The sequence below is a fragment of the Gobio gobio genome (assembly GCF_949357685.1).
Source record: "Gobio gobio genome assembly, chromosome: 8".
Classification (NCBI taxonomy): domain Eukaryota; kingdom Metazoa; phylum Chordata; class Actinopteri; order Cypriniformes; family Gobionidae; genus Gobio; species Gobio gobio.
The window spans coordinates 39,912,138-39,936,058 of record NC_137114.1 but is presented as its reverse complement, the minus strand read 5'-3'; the positions used below and the strand labels follow the sequence as shown (position 1 = coordinate 39,936,058).

Genomic DNA, 23,921 nt, shown 5'->3' with positions numbered 1-23,921 from the left:
ACAGAAATCGAGACTCATCAGACCAGGCAACATTTTTCCAGTCTTCAACTGTCCAATTTTGTTGAGCTTGTGCAAATTGTAGCCTCTTTTTCCTATTTATAGTGGGGATGAGTGGTACCCGGTTGGGTCTTCTGCTGTTGTAGCCCATCCGCCTCAAGGTTGTGCGTGTTGTGGCTTCACAAATGCTTTGCTGCATACCTCGGTTGTAACGAGTGGTTATTTCAGTCAAAGTTGCTCTTCTATCAGCTTGAATCAGTCGGCCCATTCTCCTCTGACCTCTAGCATCAACAAGGCATTTTCGCCCACAGGACTGCCGCATACTGGATGTTTTTCCCTTTTCACACCATTCTTTATAAACCCTAGAAATGGTTGTGCATGAAAATCCCAGTAACTGAGCAGATTGTGAAATACTCAGACCGGCCCGTCTGGCACCAACAACCATGCCACGCTCAAAATTGCTTAAATCACCTTTCTTTCCCATTCTGACATTCAGTTTGGACTTCAGGAGATCGTCTTGACCAGGACCACACCCCTAAATGCATTGAAGCAACTGCCATGTGATTGGTTGATTAGATAATTGCATTAATGAGAAATTGAACAGGTGTTCCTAGTAATCCTTTAGGTGAGTGTATATAGTATATGATTCCACCATACAGCTTATCTTTGTAAAATGGCACAGTTTTTTAAATATCTGAACGTACACTCTTAACATCAGTTAATCAAGCATTATATTATGATTTTATGACAATCAAGCACTATTTAATGATAGAACTTTAGTAACTAAAACTTGGTAACCAGGTATGGAAGCATATTTGTCATTTTAACTGAACTTAGGACTGTTGGTGGAGCTTAAGATATTGTTGGTTATTCAGTGTTTCTGTAAAAAAAAAATAGATAATAGTAATAATTATTAAAAGATAATAATATTACTACTAATTGTACTACTGATAACAATATACAACGCACTAAAGACTGGTGAGCTGCTGGGTTCATAAATATTAATCACGTTGTCAGCGTTCACTCGAACTGATTTGCTGAAATCAAAACAGGGACGTAATAAATGAAGTGTCTGACCACTTCTGAAAGAAACGGCATGTCTTTTGCTTGTTCTAAAAAGCTGAATAATTCCGAATGAACTATTCTCAGCCTCAGACGTCATGGACCATTGGCTGAACATCTGATACATATGGCACACTTTTCTGGTAACACTTCAGGAGTTTTGAAGTCGTCATCTGATTGGTTGAAATCTACAGGATATCTGCGAGACGCCTGTGTTGCATTCTTTAAAGGTCCGCCTAGAAACAAAATGCTGTGTCGCCAAACTCCCTCATGGAAGAAGAAAGCCATCGTGTTTACAACTGTGACAACGAGCGCTTACCATGGTCAACTAAACGGTGGATTTTTTAAAAAAAAGGGTGTGAATTTCTCTGCTCCATTTTTGTAGTAAACTTGCACAACTTTCTTGAATGAATGATGTAGATGCACACCGGTCTGTTATTGCAGGGACATTTTCACACCCCTAAACATGACGCGGAACAAAACAAACTGTGATTAGTTGCGTTACATGTCAGTCAAACGTCCTCTTGGGCGGTCCATGGCCAATGAAAACTGCAAAAAAGTCCAGACATTCTGCCGTCAGTCTGAAGGTGGTTACACGAGACTAGTTATTTTTACAGGAAAATACATTAGACAAGAATATTGTTTAAATGTAGCACGTCAATTCTGTGCGATATGTAAGACTCCTCTCTCTCTCTGTGTGTGTGTGGGAGCTATTATGAGAGAAAAAAATACGGACGACGCACTTTCAATCTCTTCCATTGTAGAAATTGAAACCGCCAATGTCCCAATATGGCGCTGACATCTTGCGCAGATTAGGGACCTGAGTGTGCGCAGTAGTGAGCTTGAAGTGGAGCCGCGGTATCAAGGCTCCGTCCACACTCCCATAGAATTGGTTTGTACAGTTTACTGCAAAACAACTCATTATGTCGGTGTGAAATAAACAGGTATGGTAATGTAGAAAGAAAAAAAATCTCCAATCTCCTCCTGAAAATCCCCCAAAAAGTCTGTTGGTGCCTACTCCTTCACTCAGAGAAGCTGTCAATCTCAACTGTCAATCATGACGTCACACCCCTGTTTTTAATAGCATCAAATAACTAACTAAAACTAAACTTGAACTTACATCAGCGTGATAAACGCTACCTAAAATTATAGAAACTATCTTTGGAAAAAAAAATTGGGGGAGTTTAATCTGATTGTTTAGTAGTTTGTCTTGCATCCCATTCGATTATTGGGACCAACCACCTGGGGGCGATTGAAACGTTTTTGGCTTCACTTTTCAGGACTTGTACGGCACACTTGGGAGAAACGGCGAGGTGTGCCTTCTCACTAGAGTTTCACGAATTCACACTTACAACTAAGTCAGTTAGAAAGAATGGTATGCGTATTTGGCGTGCTGTCCGAGGAGAGGGTTCCAAGCTCGGTATTTGGCCTCGAACCCAGAGTACTCCCCCCGTATCTCTGGTTAGGAAAGTAACCAGGTGAGTGTGAGGAAGACGGGTTGGTGGAGGGATGCTGAAAACCTGTCAAGGAACATTGGTGAGTTGACTGGGTATTTATACAGTCCTCCGCTTGTTCTGATTGGGTAGACATGTTGATTACTGATTGCTGACAGCTGGTTGGAATGACATAATGATTGGATAGATCATTTGAACGTGCTCCTCCCGAACTTTGTTAATGAATCATAATTTAAGGTACGTCAAATACAGGTACACTGTGCGTCCATTGAGCTGAACTGGCAAGTAAAATCTAAGAATTTATTAGCCATGTGGCTAGGGATATTATTTAGTCGCCCAGCGTGAAGTCACATATGCAAGTGATTTACTATCATTGTAGTGGGTTGCATTTAGTTTTACATTCAGTTTTACAGTTTGAATAAAGTCTAAACATAATAATAATACAATTCAGGTCTACAGGCCTATACTGTTGTGCTTCCGCCTACTGGAGGTACCAGGTCATAATACACTTTAGCGTTATTTCAATAGTGTGGAGTATCGTTGAGAAGTACCTTGAATTATATGCCGCGAATCTCATAATCTTTAAAGACAAAATACGGAAATCAGTGATACTGTGAGTTGTCGTCAGGTGCGCAACTGCCTTTGGAACGCGATCGTCCAATCAAATTTGATCACAGAACTAACTTTCACTGAGATACAGCTCACAGAGACAAATGGTAAGTGATGATTTTTTGTTTTGCCAAACTATGAAGCCATAGCGCACTTATTCACAAACATAAGCCATATCTCTGAGCTCTGAGGGTGAATCACTAAGTTAATGAGCCAGTAATGAATGATGATCAACCGTTATGAACTACGGAGGCGTATCATCTTTTTATAATTATTTACTCTTGTGCTATGAACTCCAAAGTCATTATGTGTATTTGAGAGCTGTGAAGCGCTACAATTACTCATTGCTTCACAGCTTACCATAAAATGAAACAAGCCTCTACAACAAAGAAAATCCATAAACCGATACACAGCAGAGCTGCCAGAGTTGTTTAATGTGGAAAGATGAAAAAGAATATTTGCCCTAATTCGAGTTGTAAATGCATAATAAACAGTGGTTGAATATTTATCAGCCCTCAAACATGTGGCGCGGCTCACATGACTGGGAGTTGTCAGTCACAGAGAGCCTGAAGGATCACAGCAGGAGAGGTTTGGCTCAGTGGTGGGAGGCGCTCAGCGGGTCGATTAGTATGCACAGTTGATGTTCTTTTAAGTTAGAACAGCCTTACCATTGCTGAAGGAAGGATTGTTGCGTGAGGAAGCTCAGCTGGTGCTTTTTGACACGTCAGACCAGAGTAACAGATCAACCTCCTGTCACCGGAGCATTGTAGTGTTTGCTACAAATCTTCAAATGACACCCTACAATGTTTTTCTGGAGGAAAACTTTGATCTTTTGATATACCGCTGCGTCGCTGCCAACAGTTCCTCAGGTAAAGTAGCAAGTGCGGTACTTATATAGGGCATTAAACTCCGCTTTAAGACACTGAGCTCTACAACTCTGCGGTTCACCATTTTATTCAAATCAGTCCTATTCAAAATGGAAGACGTATGGGTGCAACAACATCTGAAGAAACTGTAGTTACATGTACAGTTTGACTCATTTAACGTGTCGACAATACCTGAAGATCGTTTTCCCATATTCCCTTCGCCTACATACTGGCCTTGTTGCTTTAGCGTGTGGTTCAAAATAACAGTATTACTACTACAGGATACATTCAGCAGAAGATAGAGCTCAGTTACCATAGTTACTGTTAAACTGTGCACATATCATAATGCCACTCTCATGAAGGGCTACTGTATAAAATGTATGCAATGAATAACACATTTCCAGGGCAGACAAAATGGACTGGGAGCCATAGCTGCTAACAGTGGGAACCTAAAAACAAGGGAATGGAAGAAGAAATACAGATAGTACGGCTCGATAGTACTACAAATTAAGTCTAAATAAAGGCATCATGAACCTGTTTTCCAGAATATAAACTAAATTGTCATGTATTTAAACTTAAATGATGCATACAATATTGTATAGAGTACTTGCAATACAGCAGTCAATCATTTACAACGTTTAATCGTCATTTTGGTTTCAGCACTCAAAATTTGAGTCACATGGTTGAACCTCAAATATCCTATTGCAAACTTAAGGAACTTCAACATCATTGCATTGAGGTTACTTTAGGAACGGTTGATGTTCTTTAGAGTTCTTGCAGGAACTTATGGAATCCAATGTTCCTCAGAGAACTGTCCTTTTTGAAAGGATGTCTAGAGTTTCTCCAGAAGGAGCAAATCTGAGGAAGCTGAACGGTGCTTCAAGTATCTTTTAATCTTTTCGTAACGTGGAATGTGGTAAGACTAAAAAAACTAAACAAACGCGAACAAGATCTGCACCCCTTCGGATTGAGTTCCCAAGCACTTGATGAGGGCCATCTGAGGGTTGAGGGATGAGGGACTCACTGCCCTTGGTCCTGTTTCATCAAATTCTTGATGTTCCACTTCTGGCCAGTGCAGGAACGCAGGATCAGAGCGTAGCCGAAGTATACATTAGCCGGCACTACCTCGAGACAGCGTCCTGTAGCTTGGTTGATGATTGATTCATTCTTCGGGGAACAAAAATAAAAGGAATCATTTTACTGGCCAAAGGCAAAAGGACATTTTTGACGAAGTGCTCTATATAAAACATGACCCTTTCACCTGTGCAAAGCGCCACGTTTTTTGGAGTACGCCAGAGACTTTCTCGCAGTTCAGGAGCTGTGGGTAGTTGCTGATTTTATCATCCACCACACACCGAGTATCTTCGCCAGTGCTTCCCAGGGGACCCAGGAAAAGATAACCCTCCTTAGTGTAGCGACCCAACTACAAAATAGACCACAGAGGGGATAATGTGAATTTATTTAATTCAGTGATTTGGTAACTGGGTCACTGAGTCATTCAGGGGCATTTTGGCACCCTAAGCTGATGATGTTTGCCAGATAGATGTTGGCAGTTATGGCTATTTCCATATTGACAATTCATTTATTAATTATTAGCTGGGTCAGGTTTCAAAGCTGATAAGAAAACTGGTCATGACTAGATCTTGAAGCTCCTGAATTCAAAACAGAAAATACAGATCTTATTTCTCATCATCTCGTCATTGCATTGCTTAGTTGCCACTGATAAACAGAAAGCGGAGAACTGTGTCATGAAGAAACTCCCTCTAGACGTAACCTATTTCCTGTGTGCAGAACGAGTAGGGGTTTAGTGGAGGTCAGGTCTGTGGAGATGTATAGCTGTGAGGAGTGCGGCTCTACCTGAGGGCCCCAGCCATGGCAGGGGTGCAGAGTTGCCGTGTGGTTTTCCTTTATGCCCTGGTCCACACACAGATGGGTCACATTGGTATTGCGAATCTAGAACACATTAAAAAGACGAAGCAGTTGATATTTTGGCCTGCTTTTTGTTTGTTAACTATGAAAGCTGTTTTGATTAGCCTTTTTTATTATAAGACCTCCCTAAAGTATTTTTTTTGTGTTCACACGTGGCATGTTTGGTGCGATTAAAACATACTCTGGTGCGATTTCTCTGTTAGTGCAGTTCATTTGAATAAGTGTAAACACTGCCATCCGAACCTTGGTACGCACACAAACAAGCGCTTTGACCCAAACAAACCAGAGTTTTTCATTAATTCGTTACATTTATATAGCGCTTTTCTAGGCACTCAAATCGCTTTACATATAGAAGGGGGGAATCTCCTCAACCACCACCAATGTGCAGCATCCACCTGGATGATGCGACGGCAGCCATATTGCGCCAGAACGCTCACCACACACCAGCTTATTGGTGGAGAGGAGACCGAGTGATGAAGCCAATCGTGTATATATATATGGGGATGAATAGGAGGCCATGATGGACAGGGGCCAATGGGCAAATTTGGCCAGGATGCTGGGGTTACACCCCTACTCTTTATCGAAGGACATCCTGGGATTTTTAATGACCACAGAGAGTAAGGACCTCGGTTTAACGTCTCTTCTGAAGGACTGGCGAGGGACGTCACGAGGAGAGAAGGCGCGCCCATGAACACTGCCCATGGCCCTGGGGGTGAGCGGCAAAGTTGGGGCGGTTTTACCATCTTGGTCCGCTTCCAAACAAACTCTGGTGCGGTTTGAATTAAATATGTACACAACACGGAGCAAAGACATGTAAATGAACCAAAAGCAGGACATCACAAGATGCGACCCTAAAAAGGACCGAATGCTCAAGCATAATTGTTTTTTCTCGTCATAGTCGCAATGTTGCCCGTCACAGTTCGATACAGGCATCAGAACTGCATCTCCTCATGGTGGATCTTCATTTGTATGTGTGACGGAGGGATTTCTGCCACTGTTTTGAAGCTATTCACGAGTTCTCGGCTGGTCAAAATACCATCCTATGAGGACTACACACAAACAATGACCACATTTATCCCAGCACACAGCATTGTTTTGGATGTTCGGTAAGTTCCATCTCGAAATATATGTAATAAATATATAAAAGCCGACCAATGTGTGTATTCCTATGACTTAAGGTTCATTATTTTTTAGGTTTGGTGTTAAAAATGCCAACGTGAACGCTAAGCGGACTAGGACCAAACAAACCAAGTGAAGTGAACTACAAGTGTGAACGCACCCTTAATCACCCTGATACCATATCACTTTATTTCTTCCTTCCGACACAAAATGGAGATATTTCTAAGAATGTTCACATAGTTTTTTTGTCTATATGGAAGTGAATGGTGAACGTCTGGTGCTGTCAAACTCCAAAAGTGACAAAAATGACAAAAAAAAGCACCATAAAAGTTTGACAAACACTATATTCCAAAGCTACCGCTGTAATTACAACAGCTTTGTGTGACGAACAGACTTCAAGTTAATTTTGGCGGTTTGGTGTCACAACCTTCACTAAAATTAAATCATTGCATGTCTTGAGTTGAATATTTTTGAATGAACGCATATCAAACTTGAGAGCTGAAGAAAGATGATTGGTAAGATTTTAACCAAATTATGATTTTAAATTTGGTTTACTCCTCACACTATGCAACCGTTTGGACTATGCAAAGACTTGGAATATAGTACAAGAGCACACTTTTATAGTGATCTGTCACTTTTTTTTAAAGCTTGACATCCCCAGTCCCTCTTCACTTTCATTGTATGGAAAAGTGTGCTGAGGATATTCTTCAAAATTTGTTTTTGTTTCATTGAAGAAAGTCATACAGGTTTGAAGGACCATGAGGGGTGAGTAAATGATTTTTGGGTGAAATAACCATTTAACAATAACTAAGCGAAGTGCCAACTGTTTTAATCAAAGACCCAGAGTTAAGGTGCAGTCAGTTTGTCTATTGTATCTATTGTCTATAGCGTATCAATGTATAAAAAAGAGTTGACACAGTTCAGCACAGTTCACACAGAAGTCACTTTCAAACTAAGCAGCTTTCTGTTGGTCAACACGGCGAAGCCGCATGACCAAATTGATCTGTTGTGAAATCTGCTTGGGGAAATCTTTTGCCACACCTTCGGTCATTTAATGAGACACTTACTTCTCCATAGAAGAGAGTGTTGTTGTATCTCCTCATCTCTGGATAGATATTGTCGAGGTACCACTCAAAGCTTTTGCACTGGAGTCTTTTTCTGAGCGCTAGTCTCTGGGATACGTCTCCATAGTCAATACCATGGTTCTGCAGGGACAAAAAAGAAAAAGTCTTTTTATATACTGATAACCTATTCTAATATTGAAAATATGTTAAGTGTTTACCTTCATTGGGAGGTTCCATGCCAAGTAGACATTAGATTTGTATTGGTCCATCCAGACTTCCGCCACTCGAAGAGCATTGCGTCTAGTGTGAAAGGCGATGTTACTGTGGTAGGGCTTTTTTGTTCTAGCAATATGAGCCACTCTGGAACAGGGCAGAACTTCCATGCTGCCCCCACACAGCCAAACCTGGGATTTTAAAATATACACACACCTATAAACGTTCAGGCATAATTTTAAATACATTTCAAAAGAAGGTTCTGTGGACTGAGCGTAGGGAGGATAAGTTATGAATGCTCTACTTTAGCGGAGGGATGTGGGTGGCATACTAACCCTGATTCCCAGCTCTATATTTTCGCCTCCATACACGTCCATCCCAGCATCCAGTAGGCCCAACTCCCCAAAGTATTCCCGGTTTACCACAAAAGAGCAGCCTATCATTGCGGGCGTCCTAAAAATACAGATTTTACATTTTGTATTTGTTTCAATGATGTGTTTTCTCTGATATACTGAATAATTAATGAATATTATAATGAATAATTATAAATAATTGAAAATAATATGAAATTGAAAGCAGTTTAAAATTGTATTTGTTGTATTTGTATGTTGTTGTTTTTTACATATTCTTATTATTTTATTTATTTTTCATTTTTGTTTTATTTAAAACTGACTTTTGGTTTATTTTGGATATGTGAATTCGTTTATTTTACACAGAAAACTGTGATATATCTGCGAGTTAACTGTGGGTGAAATTCAGTGCAGTGCTCAATTGCAGTGCCAAAGGTACATAGTGTGAAACAATACTGTGCTAGAATATTATGCTCGGTTGTTAAGCAACAGCAAATTAGTCACAATCTAAACAATGCTCACCTCATTAAATATTAATATGCTTTGTACAGACCCATAAACTTTCAATGCACTCTGTTTAGCTTCAGCCTTACAGTGAAATGCTTGAAAATGCCCCGTTGATTTTCCTTCTATTCTTTGTATTCATTTTTTATGTTCCAGAACATTTAAGACAACCAGAGCAGATAAAATCAAGTCCTACTATTAAAACTTATATGCTGTACTTGTCCAACCAATGATATCAACTTTGTAAATATGCAAATAAGAATGCTAATTTAAAAGTTCACATATGTACAGTGTGAAATCTTGCCACCTGGCTACCCAATATTAATTAGTAACCCATAGTATGAACAATGGTAAACCCAGGATTGCGTTCAGAACGTGAAAAGTCCTGTAGGATCATACCTGATCGGTGCAGAAGTGTCCCCTTCATCCCACCACTGTTTTGGTGGGCTAATATACATACACCAGAGCTCCCAGTTATAGCCGTGGCCGGAGTTCTCATAACGTTCCAGCTCAAACGTCTCGTCTTTAATGTTATCTATGGATGGCAGGATGATCCTCTTGTGATTCTCCTTGATTCTAGACAGAACTGGTTCAGCCCTGACAAGGGGATGTAGAGGTTAGATCATTATAAGCAAAGCTGTATTGCACAGTGCTAATAACACTTCTTCAGCTCTGCTGTGGAGCTAAATCTAATCCTGGCTTGAGAATGTGTCAGTGTGTGTGTGTGTGTGTGTGTGTGTGTGTGTGTGTGTGTTTCTCACCTCACATCAGCCAATTGGATGGACCTAACAGAGGGCACATGAACCCTGTTTACACATAGTATTCAAATCTGTTTCATTCTAGCATACAGCACTAAATACAGGTGTAAACAGGGTCCGCAATGCTTAATGATCTGATTACAGAAAACCAATTTGTAAGTTGTCAAAAAAGTGTGTGCCAACAGTTTCTTATTTTTTAAATCAGCCCTAGATGGTATGGTCTGAAGATGCTGGTCTTAGTTGTTCTCAGGCTGGTTTTAAACTGTATTGAACCTCTTTTAGATGGTCCTAAACCAGTTAAACACCAGTTTTGCAAGGCTGGGAGTCCAAATAGACCTTATGAAGACCAGCTTGGCCAGGATGTGAGACCATCTTAAACTAGCTCAAACCAGTTTAATCCAGTTAAAGCCAGCAAACTATTTGAAGCTGGTTTAATTGCTAGCGACTGACTCTAGAGACTGCAGTCTTTTGTGTCCTTGTTTGCTCACCCGCCTCCCATGCCGATTCAAGTCCCACTAGGACCGAAGATGTTACATGAGGCTTTGAAAGAGAAAATAATTGTGTTGGATTTTGTAAAACTGTCTACAATTGTATATTAAATATAGTTAAAGGCACAATATGTAAGATTTATAGATTAAAATATCCAAAACCCCCTAGAACAATGTTATATATTTTGTTATTCTTACATTATCCCAAACGCTTCCAATAATGTTTAAATTTGAGAAATCAGCTATTTTAACCAGTGTTACGGACATGTCCTTGCGCCGCCTGTCAATGACGTCATATCCACGCTACCCTTGATTTCCCTTGATTGGAAACACCAAATATGCTTTAATATAGTATGTATTTTATTAGACAGGTGAGCAACTGTTTGGATATGCATTTATCAACAGAAAACAAATCATTGTTATACAGTGCAACACAGTTAGTCTTATTGTTTGAATGGCTTGTTTTCTTGATTCACCACGAGTAATGTTTTACCATGCCTCAGAGACAACGCTATTTTGTCAAGTGGCTGACATAATCAGAGAGAGCTCTCTCCATCATACATTTTAAAATTAATTTTAAATTGCATGTCATTTAGCAACCGACATTTAGGGCCCTTTCACACCAACCTTGTTTGGTCCGGATTTTCGGACTTTTCAGTTTGGTCCGAATCAAAATTGCAGGTGTGAAACCTCCCCCGGACCCCGGTTTATGTTTAAATATTATAATATTATTTTTAAATTCCATCTAGGATATATTGATTATGAAAAGTGAAAAGATGCGCAATATGTCACAAGACAGGAGGTCAGAAATTATTTTGACAACTTCATTAAGTTTTGTTTTGTAGAAAGCCTTTCTTTAAAGTAAATTTAGTTTCGTATAAATTGTATTTTAATTTGAATCAATGTTTCATCAACCAATTGCCTGGATTTAATAAATAAGAAGCAATTAGGCTATAGAAGACAACAATCGTGACATGGAGGTGCCGGAGCGGTCACTTGCATTGCTCTTGAACATGTCTCATAAATAAACCGAAACTCAGCAGTCTACTTGCCTCACAGATATGAGAAATATATGTATAGAAAGCTTGAAATGTCCACTTTTAAACTAAACAATTAGAAACTGAAAGAAATAGCAAGCAATGCGCACTGTTTACTAGTGGCAACGATATGCGGCTGAGACGCTGACGTCAGACGCACATCCGTTTACACACCAATCAATGTCAAGATGCAGCCCACATAGATGATGACGACAGGACGCAAGTATGTCATGTAAAGTTCTTTAGTCCGCTCGCATAATTGCAATGTGAAACCAAGCCAAAACTAACCAAATGTATAAAATGTATCAAAACATGAACTTTGGTTCAGACCTTGGTGCGGACTTTCAGGTGTGAAAACGCCCTCAGTCATCCTGTTTGCGATATGATATTCTTATATCGATCTAGATTGCTGCAAAGAGCAACAAGTCTCTCATACCAGCCACAGAGCGAACACACAGGGTAATGTTATAGCATAACTTTCAACACTCTCAAATGTATTTAGTATGACTGTTTTAACGATGTAAAACAGCACTGCGAAGAGCGCACTTATAATAATCATAATAAAAGCTATGTTTTGCGCAGGTCTCTCTCATTAGCATTCGCTCCAAAGGGCTCTCAGCGCCTCCTGCTTCATACCACCATAACGTTAATAAAACTTTAATACATTCGCTCATTCATGAACATGATTTCTGCCTGAGTCCGTCGGATTACTTTCCATCGGCTGTGGAGGTGAAGAGTCAAGACTACAACTCCCATGATTCAACGCTCATTCAAGCCATCATCAAACTACGCCTTTGTTTTAAAAAAGCGACCTCTAGTGGCGAAACTTACTGTGCCTTTAAGAGAAACCCTGATTTTTTGTTTGTTTGTTTTTTCCTTTTTTTGGCTATGCTTTTACCCTCCACTTGAAACCCAATCACAAAAAGTAACCAGAGACATATTTGAGATGCATGTTATTATTGGTTGTAAACAGCTATCTGTCTCGGCTGAAAGCTTCTGTTTAGATCACCCAAGATGGATGTTAATACCAGCTGTAAAGAAGGCCTGAGGAGTCAAGGTAAGAGTGAGACCATCTATAAAACCAAGAGCATCATGTAGTGAGTGCTAGATTCTCACCATGCCGGCGTGAACTCAACATGGGCATCAAAGAAGCCAGTCACCTCCCCAGTGGCCACTTTCCAGCCCTCGATGCGAGCACGGATGAGGCCCTCTCTCTTCTGATTGCGCACTATTTTGATAAGACCCGGGTAGCGCTTGTTGACATACTCCTCCAGTGGCCCTTTCAGTTGCACTGTCATGCATAAACACACACACACAAATGGTAAAGAGGGAGAAATCTCGTTTCATGGTGCATGAGTGCTCATCGCTGTGTTTAAACCACACCAGAGGGAATGTGTCTGCTACGCCAAAACTCTTCCGTGCCTTTGATCTGTGCTACGAGAATCCACACCATCCCCCTGGAAAACACGTTCACGGAAAGTGCTCCCTTTCCTCACGTTAAACACTGTCATCTGCATTCCGAGTGACAAACCGTGAATCACTGACATTATGAGGACAGAAATGGGTGTGCTGCTCGCCTGCCCCCTCATTTCAGCAAATGCAGGCTTTTCCCCCTGCGCTGATGGACGGTTGGCTGTCCGCCACCGGCTCATGCCAACAATGGGATGGAAATTGAACTGTCTCCCTGGGAAGGCCTGAGCACACACTTTCATACAATAGACAAGCATAGCCATGCGCAACGTGAGCAAAGAGTGCTTGGCAAAATACTCCAGTTTATCGGTGTTGACAAATACAGCACAATGGATTACACCCTGTGAGAATTGTTTAAGAAACTATATTTTTGCGTTTTCTATTTGCTATGTGGTTTCTAAGGTGTTCTTGTGGATTTTTAGTTCATTACTATAGTTGCCAGGAGGCTGGAGTTGAGTATTTGCTGGTTTCTTACTGGTCCAAGGCAAAAGAACCCAGCCATCTGCGTTCAAGTCCTGTCGGAAAGATTGTAGTTATTTATGCACATGAACGCCACTACAATGCCGTAATTATGAGTGGAAAACAATGTTTACAGCAAGGCCGTAACCAAGTCTTAGACATTGGGGCGACCAAAGTTTTTTTTGTGTGTATGGTGGGGCGTGGGTTCCAGTTCTATTGTAGTTTTTTTTAAAGGGTAACTACACCCCAGCTCAGCGCTTAACTCCACCCACTGGCAATATTTGAAAAATGCTGGAAAAGTGGGCAGAGTTCCCAGCGGAAACAGAGGGGATGAACCGAGGGCGGGACTGAGCGGAGGGCGTGCACCTGAGACCCGCAGTGACGGAATGATTGACAGCTGTCTGAATCGCGAGTCGCAAAGATGGAGAATGACTGGAGTGACGCCAGTAGCTTTGCAACAGAGCGGTCATTCTCCCCCACCTTCACATGAAGTGGAGGAGGGTGAATTGTCTGTAGACACAGACCCAGAGCCTTATCAATGCGAGCCGCTGGCTCAAACTGTGTTAACTCCTGATGCCGACGATGATAGCGAAGCAGCAGCGCAAGAGAACTGACCTAATCTATGAACAGTCAAATCCTTATACCCAATGCCATTAAAAATAGATCAGATACATACGATGTATTTTCATTCAAATTAACTGAATCAATAAGCAGTGCAGGACCAATAAGTTCAAACCTAATAACCCATTATAAACAGATTTCCTCAAATAAAAGTTAGACTATATACGCCAGCACGTTGCGGTATTGTTGTTCATTACCACGGCAACCACTTGTGTGTCAGGGTTTGAAAGTGTGTCTCATGTATGAAAATTATCTGTACACATGACGGGCGGCAATAATATCGCAAGAAAAGCCTGACGTGTACTGCATTATGTAACCACATTTTCTTCATTACAATGTTAAAGCAAGTGTCAAGTAAGTTTCATTCATAATGTTTCTACTTCATGTAACATGGGAGTTCATACTGGAGTGAATCTCATGTGATTAGGGAAAACATTTCTGAGGGCGTGGGTAGTGAGCCGTTGGAAGAACCATCATACGTCACAATGACCTACAACATCCAATAGGAAAATTCAACTGCAGTAGCCACCGTTCAACCTTAAGAGGGCAGCACTTAGACGGTTTTACCAAGGGGGTAATCCTACACCCGGAAAGCATACCTTCCATAGGGGCAGCCATTGCTAACCAAGCCATCACCTGCTGTTAGCATCCCATTGACTCCCATTCATTTTGGCGTCACTTTGACAGCGAATAACTTTACATCTGAGGCGTTTAAAGACTCCATTTGTCCATTGTTTATTTCTAAAGAAACACGACAATGTATAAAAGGCTCCATTACCTTGTATCTTACACTATCGCCCAGCAGAAGACGTTTTTGTAAAAATAGGCTAACGATTGCGCCATAACCACGCGACTCCCTGTCGCATAGTAGAGAAATTACCGTATAGACAGGAGGAGAAGCTCGCAGGCAATCTTTTACTGTCTAGGAGGCAATCGAGGGGACGTGGAGGCATAAAGTCCGATAAAGACAAAGGAGAAGCATGGGGAGAAACCCACAGAGAGCCAAAAGCAACGGGACAAAATATTTCAACGTGATTCAGATTTCACTTTGCACTACTAGAAGACTTACAACTGTCAGACTGGTTGCTCACGTCACATCTACGTTGTCAAGCTCAGTCTGAGGCTGCGTAGTACGCTCAGCCATCAGGAAGTTAGTGCTTCTAATTGATTTCACTTTTCCCCTGTCTATGTTTCCATTTCTTTTACTGTCTATGGGTTTTACACCATATATTATAGAATTAAAACACTTTATACCCAAATGTCAAAACATTTACTCGAATCAATGAACAGCATTAATAAAGCCCGAGTCTTGCAGATCATTAACTCAAAAAAGTTGGTTTAGGGTTTAGTTACCCTTTAAATATGCACACATTCACTCTTATTTTCTTCTGCCTAATATGTAAAAAAATTCCAAAAATGTTGGCTATTTCTAATTTATACCTCAATGTCTATGGTGGTTACGGCCCTGGTTTACAGCATCTGTAGTTGACCGTAAATTGGTATTAAAATTACTATTAGATAAAATTATGATAGAATTTATAACAATTCAATTTACATCATCAGAAATAGAATAAAAACAAAACACACTTGATGCACATTCATTATTCATCATTGTAGAAGTATAGAGTAAAAAAAACCTTGCTGTATTTTTGAAAGAAAAGGTACATCTTGCTCCAATCAAAGTGATTTGAAGACAACTGACATTGTAATTACGACTTTGCTACTGGTAAATATGAACTTTCCAGGAGGACTTGATTTTTTCAAACCATTTTATGGTTCACCAGAGAAAACCATGTGAATACCCACTAAATATGTTTTTGTACCTTGTTGATTAAAGCCAACATTATCTTATTTCTCACCGTCATCACTGTTGTCGTCCACCAAGATGATCTCTTTTAGAAGATGAGCTGGTGTGTGGTTGACAGCTGAATGGACCGAACGCAGGATGACGGACAATGCCTCATTTACGAAGATGAAGATGATGGAAATCTGTGGCAGGTCACGGGAATAAAAGGCCTTTTTGCATCTATTAAAAACACACATACATGGACATACACAGAAAGATCTTCTTATTATCTTTGAATTAAATCACATCCTTGAAGCTTTGGTACACACTTTGAACCTTTCCATGTCCTAACAGAAGGAAAGCCACTTCTTGCTTTGCTTATTTACATTTTCACATTAACAATTACATAGCCCAGTGAGGCTCAAATATGAAGCTTATTTAATTGAACTTCAAAACTGTAAATGTCACTTTCCTCTCAAGTCTTGGTACATATAAAATCTCATGTGCAAATGTTTCTAGACATTCTATCTAGATAAAGTATAACATTTTTGTTAATGACATCTTTGCTGGTCAGTTAACTCATTCCATATCACATCAAGAAAAACTGTTAAAAAAAAAAAACTGTTTTTAAGATTAAAAATAAGGTCACTGGTACTAACTTGCTGGGCCGATAATCTGGAATAGATCTATCCAGAGAGATTTTGTCACTCAGAAATGCATTGTAGCCATATTTCTCCCTCAGGTATTTGGCCTCCTTTTCTTCCACCGGTGTAAGTGTGGCCAGTATACCTCCTCTACCTCGGCCTCCAAAACCTTCGATGAGTCCAAGTGAATTGGATAGACCTATTCAACACAAATGACTCAATTAAGCAAATGGCTTCCTTGTCCTTTGAAAAGGCATTTTTGTGAATAATACTATGGTCAGGCGTTACATATTATCACAGTATGTAGCTACTTTGTGGAGCTGTTAGTGATAATAAAGGAGATACCATTCAGTTGTCTGTACACCACATCTTCCAGGGATCCCAGTCTTTTCAAGAGCACATCATGACTGATGCTTGTCTCCTGAGCAGATCCATTCAGATGCGTCTGTCTTCTCGCATCAGCAGCCGCCTGTTGACCTACAGATTTGGTTGTGCGTAGATTGCACTTGCCCCAAAAAGTGATGAAGCCAGCCACCGTAAACACATTCAGCACCAGTAAGATTTTCCATCTTCTCATCACAAAGGCCATGAAAGATTTTGGCGTTCGGAATCCAGCGAATCGCATCTTGAAAGACATTTCGTACACAAATGTAACGTGACGTTCACTGAACTGATCTTTTCTGATATTTTATTGATAGACACAGTAGAAGAGATAGGAAATCAACTGGAGACAGATGAGACTAGAATAGGAAAATGACCTGAGCTTGACTCAAACCTAGGTCTACAAAGAGGCATGGCAGGCCCACATCTATTTTCGCTATTAGGTATGTGTATATATTGTGATTGGTCACGATAAAACACGGCTATGACCGCTTCGCCCAATGTTTGTCACTACACAACACCCTTAGCAACAACTCTTAGCAACATAAACATAATGTTTGTTCTCAATTGATATTGTTCAGTGAAGATTACTGTATAATGCAGAAGAGTATTGTGTGAGAGAGATCGAGTGAACAAGTGTATTAGGCGGGGGGGGGGGGGGGGGGGGTTAAATAAATTATTTTTATTTAAAGAAATTATATTATTAAAGGATTTAAGGGATAATAAAGAATAAATAAGAACAGTAAAATAATTTCTAGGTCTAATTATAGCCTATAGTTGTAAACTAATCCATTTAAACTTAAACTCTTTGCAAATAATATTTTATTTAAAATATGCACACGCCGTTAAACATATCCATTGTAAAACAGTTGTCGAATATTAAATGTTTAGCTTATATTTTACCACGCACACACACTTTCACTGTAAAAACTAAAAGCGTTGTGTTGGAATTGTTTGAACATATTGAAGTGTTGGAATTCACACTGATCCTCAGTGAATGTTAAGCCCCGCCTTCTTTGATCTGATTGGCCATCATTTTGACATTGACTAGCGCTGTTAGAACACTGAGGTAGACCATCCTAAAAATGTTTCTAAAATGTAATTAAAATTGTAAAGAGCAGCATTAAGAAATATCAAACATTAAGGGGGACACTTTGGCCAGCCTATGGTGGTTACGGCCCTGGTATTATCTGATTTAGCATTTTCCCTCAGGCCAGTCCTATGTTCATAATAAAAAATCGGTTTGAATGTCCGCTGCAATATCTTTTTCTTTTAACAGTTAAAGGGTTTTCACGTGCCCTGACACTGACAGAGCTAGTCAAATCATTTGTCAGTTGTGTCTTGTTTCAAGTTTCAGTCCTTTCAATATAAAAGCTGACACATAAAGCATCAATAAAAAAAACGCTGTAAAATGCGAAACATATATTATATATGCCGGTGCTACCTTTGTGTGAGTCGTATCACTCCGCCATTTCTCTATGGTCATAAGTTTCTCTATGGTCATAAGCGGCAGTTAGAATAAAGGTGCGGTATGTAGGATTGACAGCTAGTGGTCGAAATAGGTACTGCAGTCAAAATTCAAAATATGGGAGCTCGTTGTTTCCCCCGCCCCCTCCTCCTCAGACTCAAAGCTCACACAGGTCGCCAGCTTGAGGATACGCAACAATGACATGAAAGCCACACTGTAAGTTTATGAGTTGATATGCTCTCGTTCATAGAGGTATTTAGATGGATGCTGAGGCTTTTTAGGTCGGCTAGAATCAGCGATATCTGACCCAGTTTGTTTGCTGGCTTATGGCCTCTGCAATACACTGTGTTTTCCGCCAACTGGCAACCTGTGGTGTCGAAATACTATTGGGTAAACAGGCAGCTTGTGGTATCACACAGACCAAAACAAAAACAGACATTCCGACATGGAACACACATTTCAGCGTAGAATAACTGGCTGTAGCATTGCTTTTCAGAGAAACAAGTAGCTAGGTGAATTTAGCATGTTTCCTATATATCTACAAACATATTATGGTATTTTTATGCTTTAGTAAAGTGAAAAACCTACATACAGCACCTTTAATTGGCTTCATCTTTCGACTCGAAACAGTTATGGTAATGTTAATATGGCCTCAGAGGACTTCAGTATAAGTGGTAACGCTTTATATTACAGCTGTGTTACTGTGTAAGTAAAGCGAATTTACAGCATGACTTTCGGTAATTATAGTGTAACTATAAAGCAAGTACATGTAGGTATAAGGGAATAAGATGTAATGTTTGGAGAATAAAGGGTTAACTCTCTGGAAAATTAACAAATGATTTATACTGTAAGTATTTTTTAATTAAGGGGTAATTATCAGAGTAGTTACAGGGTAAGTGGTGCTTGTTATTCCATGTAGTTACAGGGTGAGTGTGAATCTGCTGGCTGGGAATTAAAGTGGTGTTTGTTACCCTCTTGTTTCATGTAGTTACAGGGTAGGTACAATAAGTAACTTAATTCATAAAACACTTCTTCATTTATTCAAATTTTTAACAAAATGTTTCATTTTCAAATACTAACGTCCTCACAGAAAGAGGCACGTTGTGTCCCTTTTTTGTTTCTCTTGCTTGGCTTCTCCTCCTCTTTTTCCTCTTTTTCTTTTTCATTATTTCCGCTGATGGATCTTAAAAAGGAATCCCATGTATTTTGATATTCTGTATTATTATTTATTAAAAGAAAAAGTACACCCAGAAATGCTCCCATAATTGAACAATCTTTTCGCATCCGACCAACTATTACCAGCGCGTGCATGAGTAAAGAGCAAAGGGAAGCTTCAGGCTTTCATGATGTCTCTGTCTTCTAGTCTTGTTTGTTTCTCATTGCTATTATCATATATTATGTTATTGTTTGTATACTGTTGTGAGCATTAATTAAAAAAAGATCAAATAAAAACAGACGACATCCGACATCCACTGGTCTAAAGCGATAGTCTACAGTTTAAAAAGTTTGAAATATTGTTATTTTTCTAACAAACACTTATCGTTTCACTTCAGAAGACATTGATTCATCCATTTGTTTTATATGGATTACTGTAGTTATTGCTGTATGTGCTGTTTGATGCTTCCACTTTTAGGAACCCTAATGAGTTTTCATTAGCTGAGATTATTAATTTTTCATTAGTTTAGATTATTTTTCTGTGTTCATCTGAAGAAAGAAAGTCATATATATCTCGGATGGCATGAGGGTAAAAGACGAGTAAATCGTGAGAACATTTCTGGGAGTACTGTATTTTCATTTCATTCATTCATCATAATACAAATGAGGGGAGCAAGAGGAGAATGAAGCCAAGCAAGAGAAACGAATAAGAAGTGTTGTAATCTGTTTTTTCAAATAAAGTTTTCAGAGTGATATCATATCAGATTGTGTACGTGTTTTAATTGTACCTACCCTGTAAATACATGAAACAAGAGGGGAACAAGCACCACTTTAATTTACAGCCCGCATATTCACATTTACCCTGTAACTACATGAAACAAGAGGGTAACAAGCACCACTTTAATTTACAGCCCGTATATTCACACTTACCCTGTTACTACATGAAACAAGAGGGGAACAAGCACCACTTTAATTTACAGCCCGCATATTCACACTTACCCTGTAACTACATGGATAATTACCCCTTAATTAAAAAATACTGTATAAATAATTTGTTAATTTTCCTGATAGTTACCCCTTTATTCCCCAAATATTACATATTGTTCCCTTATACCTACACGTACGTACTTTATACACTGTAAAAAATAAACACGGAAAATGTACTGGTCATTTTATGCCAGGACATTATCCAGTAATTTTACGAAAATTTCCGTTAACACTTAAAACACAAACTAATGCAATGTGTAATTCAAAATACAGGTAAAACACCTGTAAAAAAAACAATATGCAAAATTCCTTCATATTCATACAGTACATCGTGCCCTATTTTTACAGACTTTTTTTTACTGTGTAGTTACACTATAATTACCGATAGTTACGCTGTAAATTCATTTTACTTACGCAGTAGGTATAATTTTATGGGGAGCATAAACTTTTGATACATGATGGACTCAGGGTCTCCAGGACCACAAACTGGTAATCGAGATCGATAAGAGGGAGGTGGACAAGTTTGGAATACCTACTTTTTTATATAACAGATAGCCTATTAATATTAATAATAATATACAATAGTATTTTAAAAGCCCGTTATTCCTGTTTCTTGCTAAATTGATTGTTGTCTACACCATACAATGGACTATAGAACATGTAATAAATTTAAACCAAGTCAATATTTCCATTGTACATTTAAGCCTATTTATTTACTGAATAACTGTACAAGCGGGATAATGTCCGATCATTGTCACAACATCCAGTGATAGCCAAATGATTGACCGACTCAAACGTACATTAAACTAATCTTTTAGATTCATAATTCTCTAGCTACTCCAATTGATGTTTCTGTAGCCTATTCATAATTTCATATTTTATTTCTTAACATTATTTAACATATTTTCCTCTGTCTAAATGCATTTATGCCCTCTGTAAATGCACCTTTTCGTAACACCCAAAAATATGTTCTAATTAGGCAACTCACTATGTTTTGAGACACAACAGGCTTCTGTAAATCAGACTTCAACATTATGAATCTTCGTCATAGCTACCCAACGGCTTTATCTGACCAAAAGCAAATGTAACTTGTGTAAAATGTGTTCTTGTGACACAGTTCATTTAAGAAATGTACAATAGCTACCACTTACCATTTCGAATTGGTAAAATGCATCCTGCACTTGAACATAGTGGAGTCCGTCTGTGCGCTTTCATCCGTATTCACACGTTCTTAAGAATAAAATCCACGTGGGAAATATTTACATATTTAAAAGAGTCACAGCAAAGGTCCTAAACAGCAGTCACTCATCACTGTCAGTCAGATTCAAGAAGTATTCAATGACAAACACAGCTGTTCTTTGCCGGAAATAATGTCAAAAGACGTTTCGAGAGGTCAGGCTTAACCTGTGTGTTTGCCCTGGATAAACAGATGTAAGATCCCTTCACTACAGCTACGAGACTCCGCAGACGCAACATCATCTCCAGCCGGTTTCATCCACATCAAGTGCAGTGCTCATTACAAGCGCTATTTCATATCCTACTGTTATGTGATAGTCCTTCCGCGCAACGATGATCCCGGAGCTGTCCGCATCTCGTGCCATCCACACTGTTTTCAGCAGTTAATGTGCCCCGTTAAATCGTTTTGTCCACATAATGCTGTATAGCGCCTCGGATGAGACTGAGGGAAAACACGGAGTGGATGAGGCATGTGGAGCTTTTTGTGGGAATACAGAGCTGCTTACGCGTGCGCCGCGTAACTGTTCACCTATGATTTATGCATTCTAAGAGGATGCAGAATTACTCCCAGACTTAACATGTTTCTAGTCTAGTAGTTAATATGATGTGTTTTAAATCATAATTGAAAGGAATAATATACACTGTACTGTAAAAAGTAAAATTTGAGGCACTATTTGGGTAGATTGGCACACTGGTGGAAGGAACCCATATGGAGAACCTCTATGCACCTTTGTGGACTACTGTATAGAAATCACTGACAGTCTTTGGTGTTCTTGCATGAATGTAGGCCTATAGCCTCTGGGTTCCATTTTGAAAGGCACAATATGTAGTTTTTCGCCGCTAGAGTCCGTCTATTCAAAACAAATGGTGCATTCAAGTCCTCCTGGGATGTTCGTATTTACGAGGTGAGAAGTCGTGTTTACGACATCATGTGCGTTCAAGTCTCTCCGGTCGGAGCAAGTTGGCGGTGTTCCTTCTTTTAATGAATTTCATTAAAATACAGCAAGGTTTGTTAACTGTTAAAAGGCTTTCCTGTAGCTCAAAAAGTAGAGCATGGCGCTAGCAATGCCAAGGTCATGGGTTCGATTCCCAGGGAAAGCAAGAACTGATAAAATGTAAAATGTGTACCTTGAATGCAATGTAAGTCGCTTTGGATAAAAGCGTCTGCCAATTGCATAAATGTAAATGTAACTCTGCTTATAGAAAATGAAGAACAAAGAATGCGCATCAGTGAGTTTTAATATTTTACGTTTTTAATTCGTCTATGAAGCCATTGTAAACTGTATCGTTATATATTAGGCTAATTGTTCTGCTTACTTTGTTGTAAATGACAAAGCCTGACAGTGTCACTGCTAAATACCCGTTATATTCAACTACAGACATTGCATCCATTGATTCCGCCATGTTTCTCACTGACACGCCCCCAACTCGTACAAGCTTAAAGAAAATCCCGAACTTCCCACTGGTATTTACGACTTTGTGGTGGCGTTCATGTGCGTTCAACTCGTAAATACGATCTTTACTACATGACTTGAACGCACCAAAAGGCTTGAGTGCAGAATCTTGGGAGTTGTTGTCTTCACCTAGCCTGGCGTGGCCATACTCAATTCTAGTCAGAATTTGAGTCTGGTACCGCTCCATTGAGCTTTGATTATGGGGCGTGTTTCAACCGAGCCAGGAAAGACCTCAATTGGATAGACCCACAACCAATCAGAGCAACGGAGCGACGCGTAAAGTTAGTTGTCAAATGTCAACAGAACTCAACTGCACTGTGTTGCCAAGTCCGTGTTTCTCTCCATGTCCGCGGGTTGAAGCGACCCCAATTATGTGATTATATAAACCCAGGAATGCGAATTTTAGCAGGCAACCTTGCCAAAATAACATATTTTGCCAACCAAACGCCATTTTTTTCCGGAGAACACCCCGGAAAGTTATTGTTTTGGGCTATAGTTTTGAGTAGCAATTGTGCGCGACATTGCAAAAACACTTGGAAACCCTGTCTGCATGCACGCTGGATTAAGTAACGTTACAAGAAAAATATGAGTGTAAACGATCTTTGCCAGTAATAAAATAATTTAAGGATACACAGAGTACTTACCAACACGATCATCATTTCTGAGAGAAATAGTGAAGGTGAATGCATATACGAACAAGTTCTCTGTTTAGGATAAGAGCAAATTCAACCCAAGAGCCTTCGATGACGTGGATGATTACGTTACTGTTGATCATCTGTCCATCATCGTCTAAAGCCCGCCCTGACAATT

At 39.6% G+C, this 23,921-nt stretch overlaps 1 protein-coding gene across 1 annotated transcript; it reads right to left on the bottom strand.

Annotated features, from left to right (window-relative positions):
- Positions 1-3,522: 3,522 nt before the first annotated feature.
- galnt17 (polypeptide N-acetylgalactosaminyltransferase 17) lies at positions 3,523-22,113 on the bottom strand. The gene is made up of 12 exons (XM_079824105.1): positions 21,573-22,113; positions 16,776-17,055; positions 16,446-16,629; positions 15,860-16,026; positions 12,567-12,741; positions 9,567-9,764; positions 8,649-8,766; positions 8,319-8,504; positions 8,104-8,241; positions 5,846-5,941; positions 5,250-5,411; positions 3,523-5,155 (listed from the first exon to the last, which is right to left on the bottom strand). The coding sequence occupies exons 1-12, from the start codon at positions 21,573-21,575 to the stop codon at positions 5,009-5,011; spliced, it is 1,854 nt and encodes a 617-aa protein (XP_079680231.1). The 5' UTR covers positions 21,576-22,113; the 3' UTR covers positions 3,523-5,008.
- Between the last annotated feature and the right edge of the window lie 1,808 nt (positions 22,114-23,921).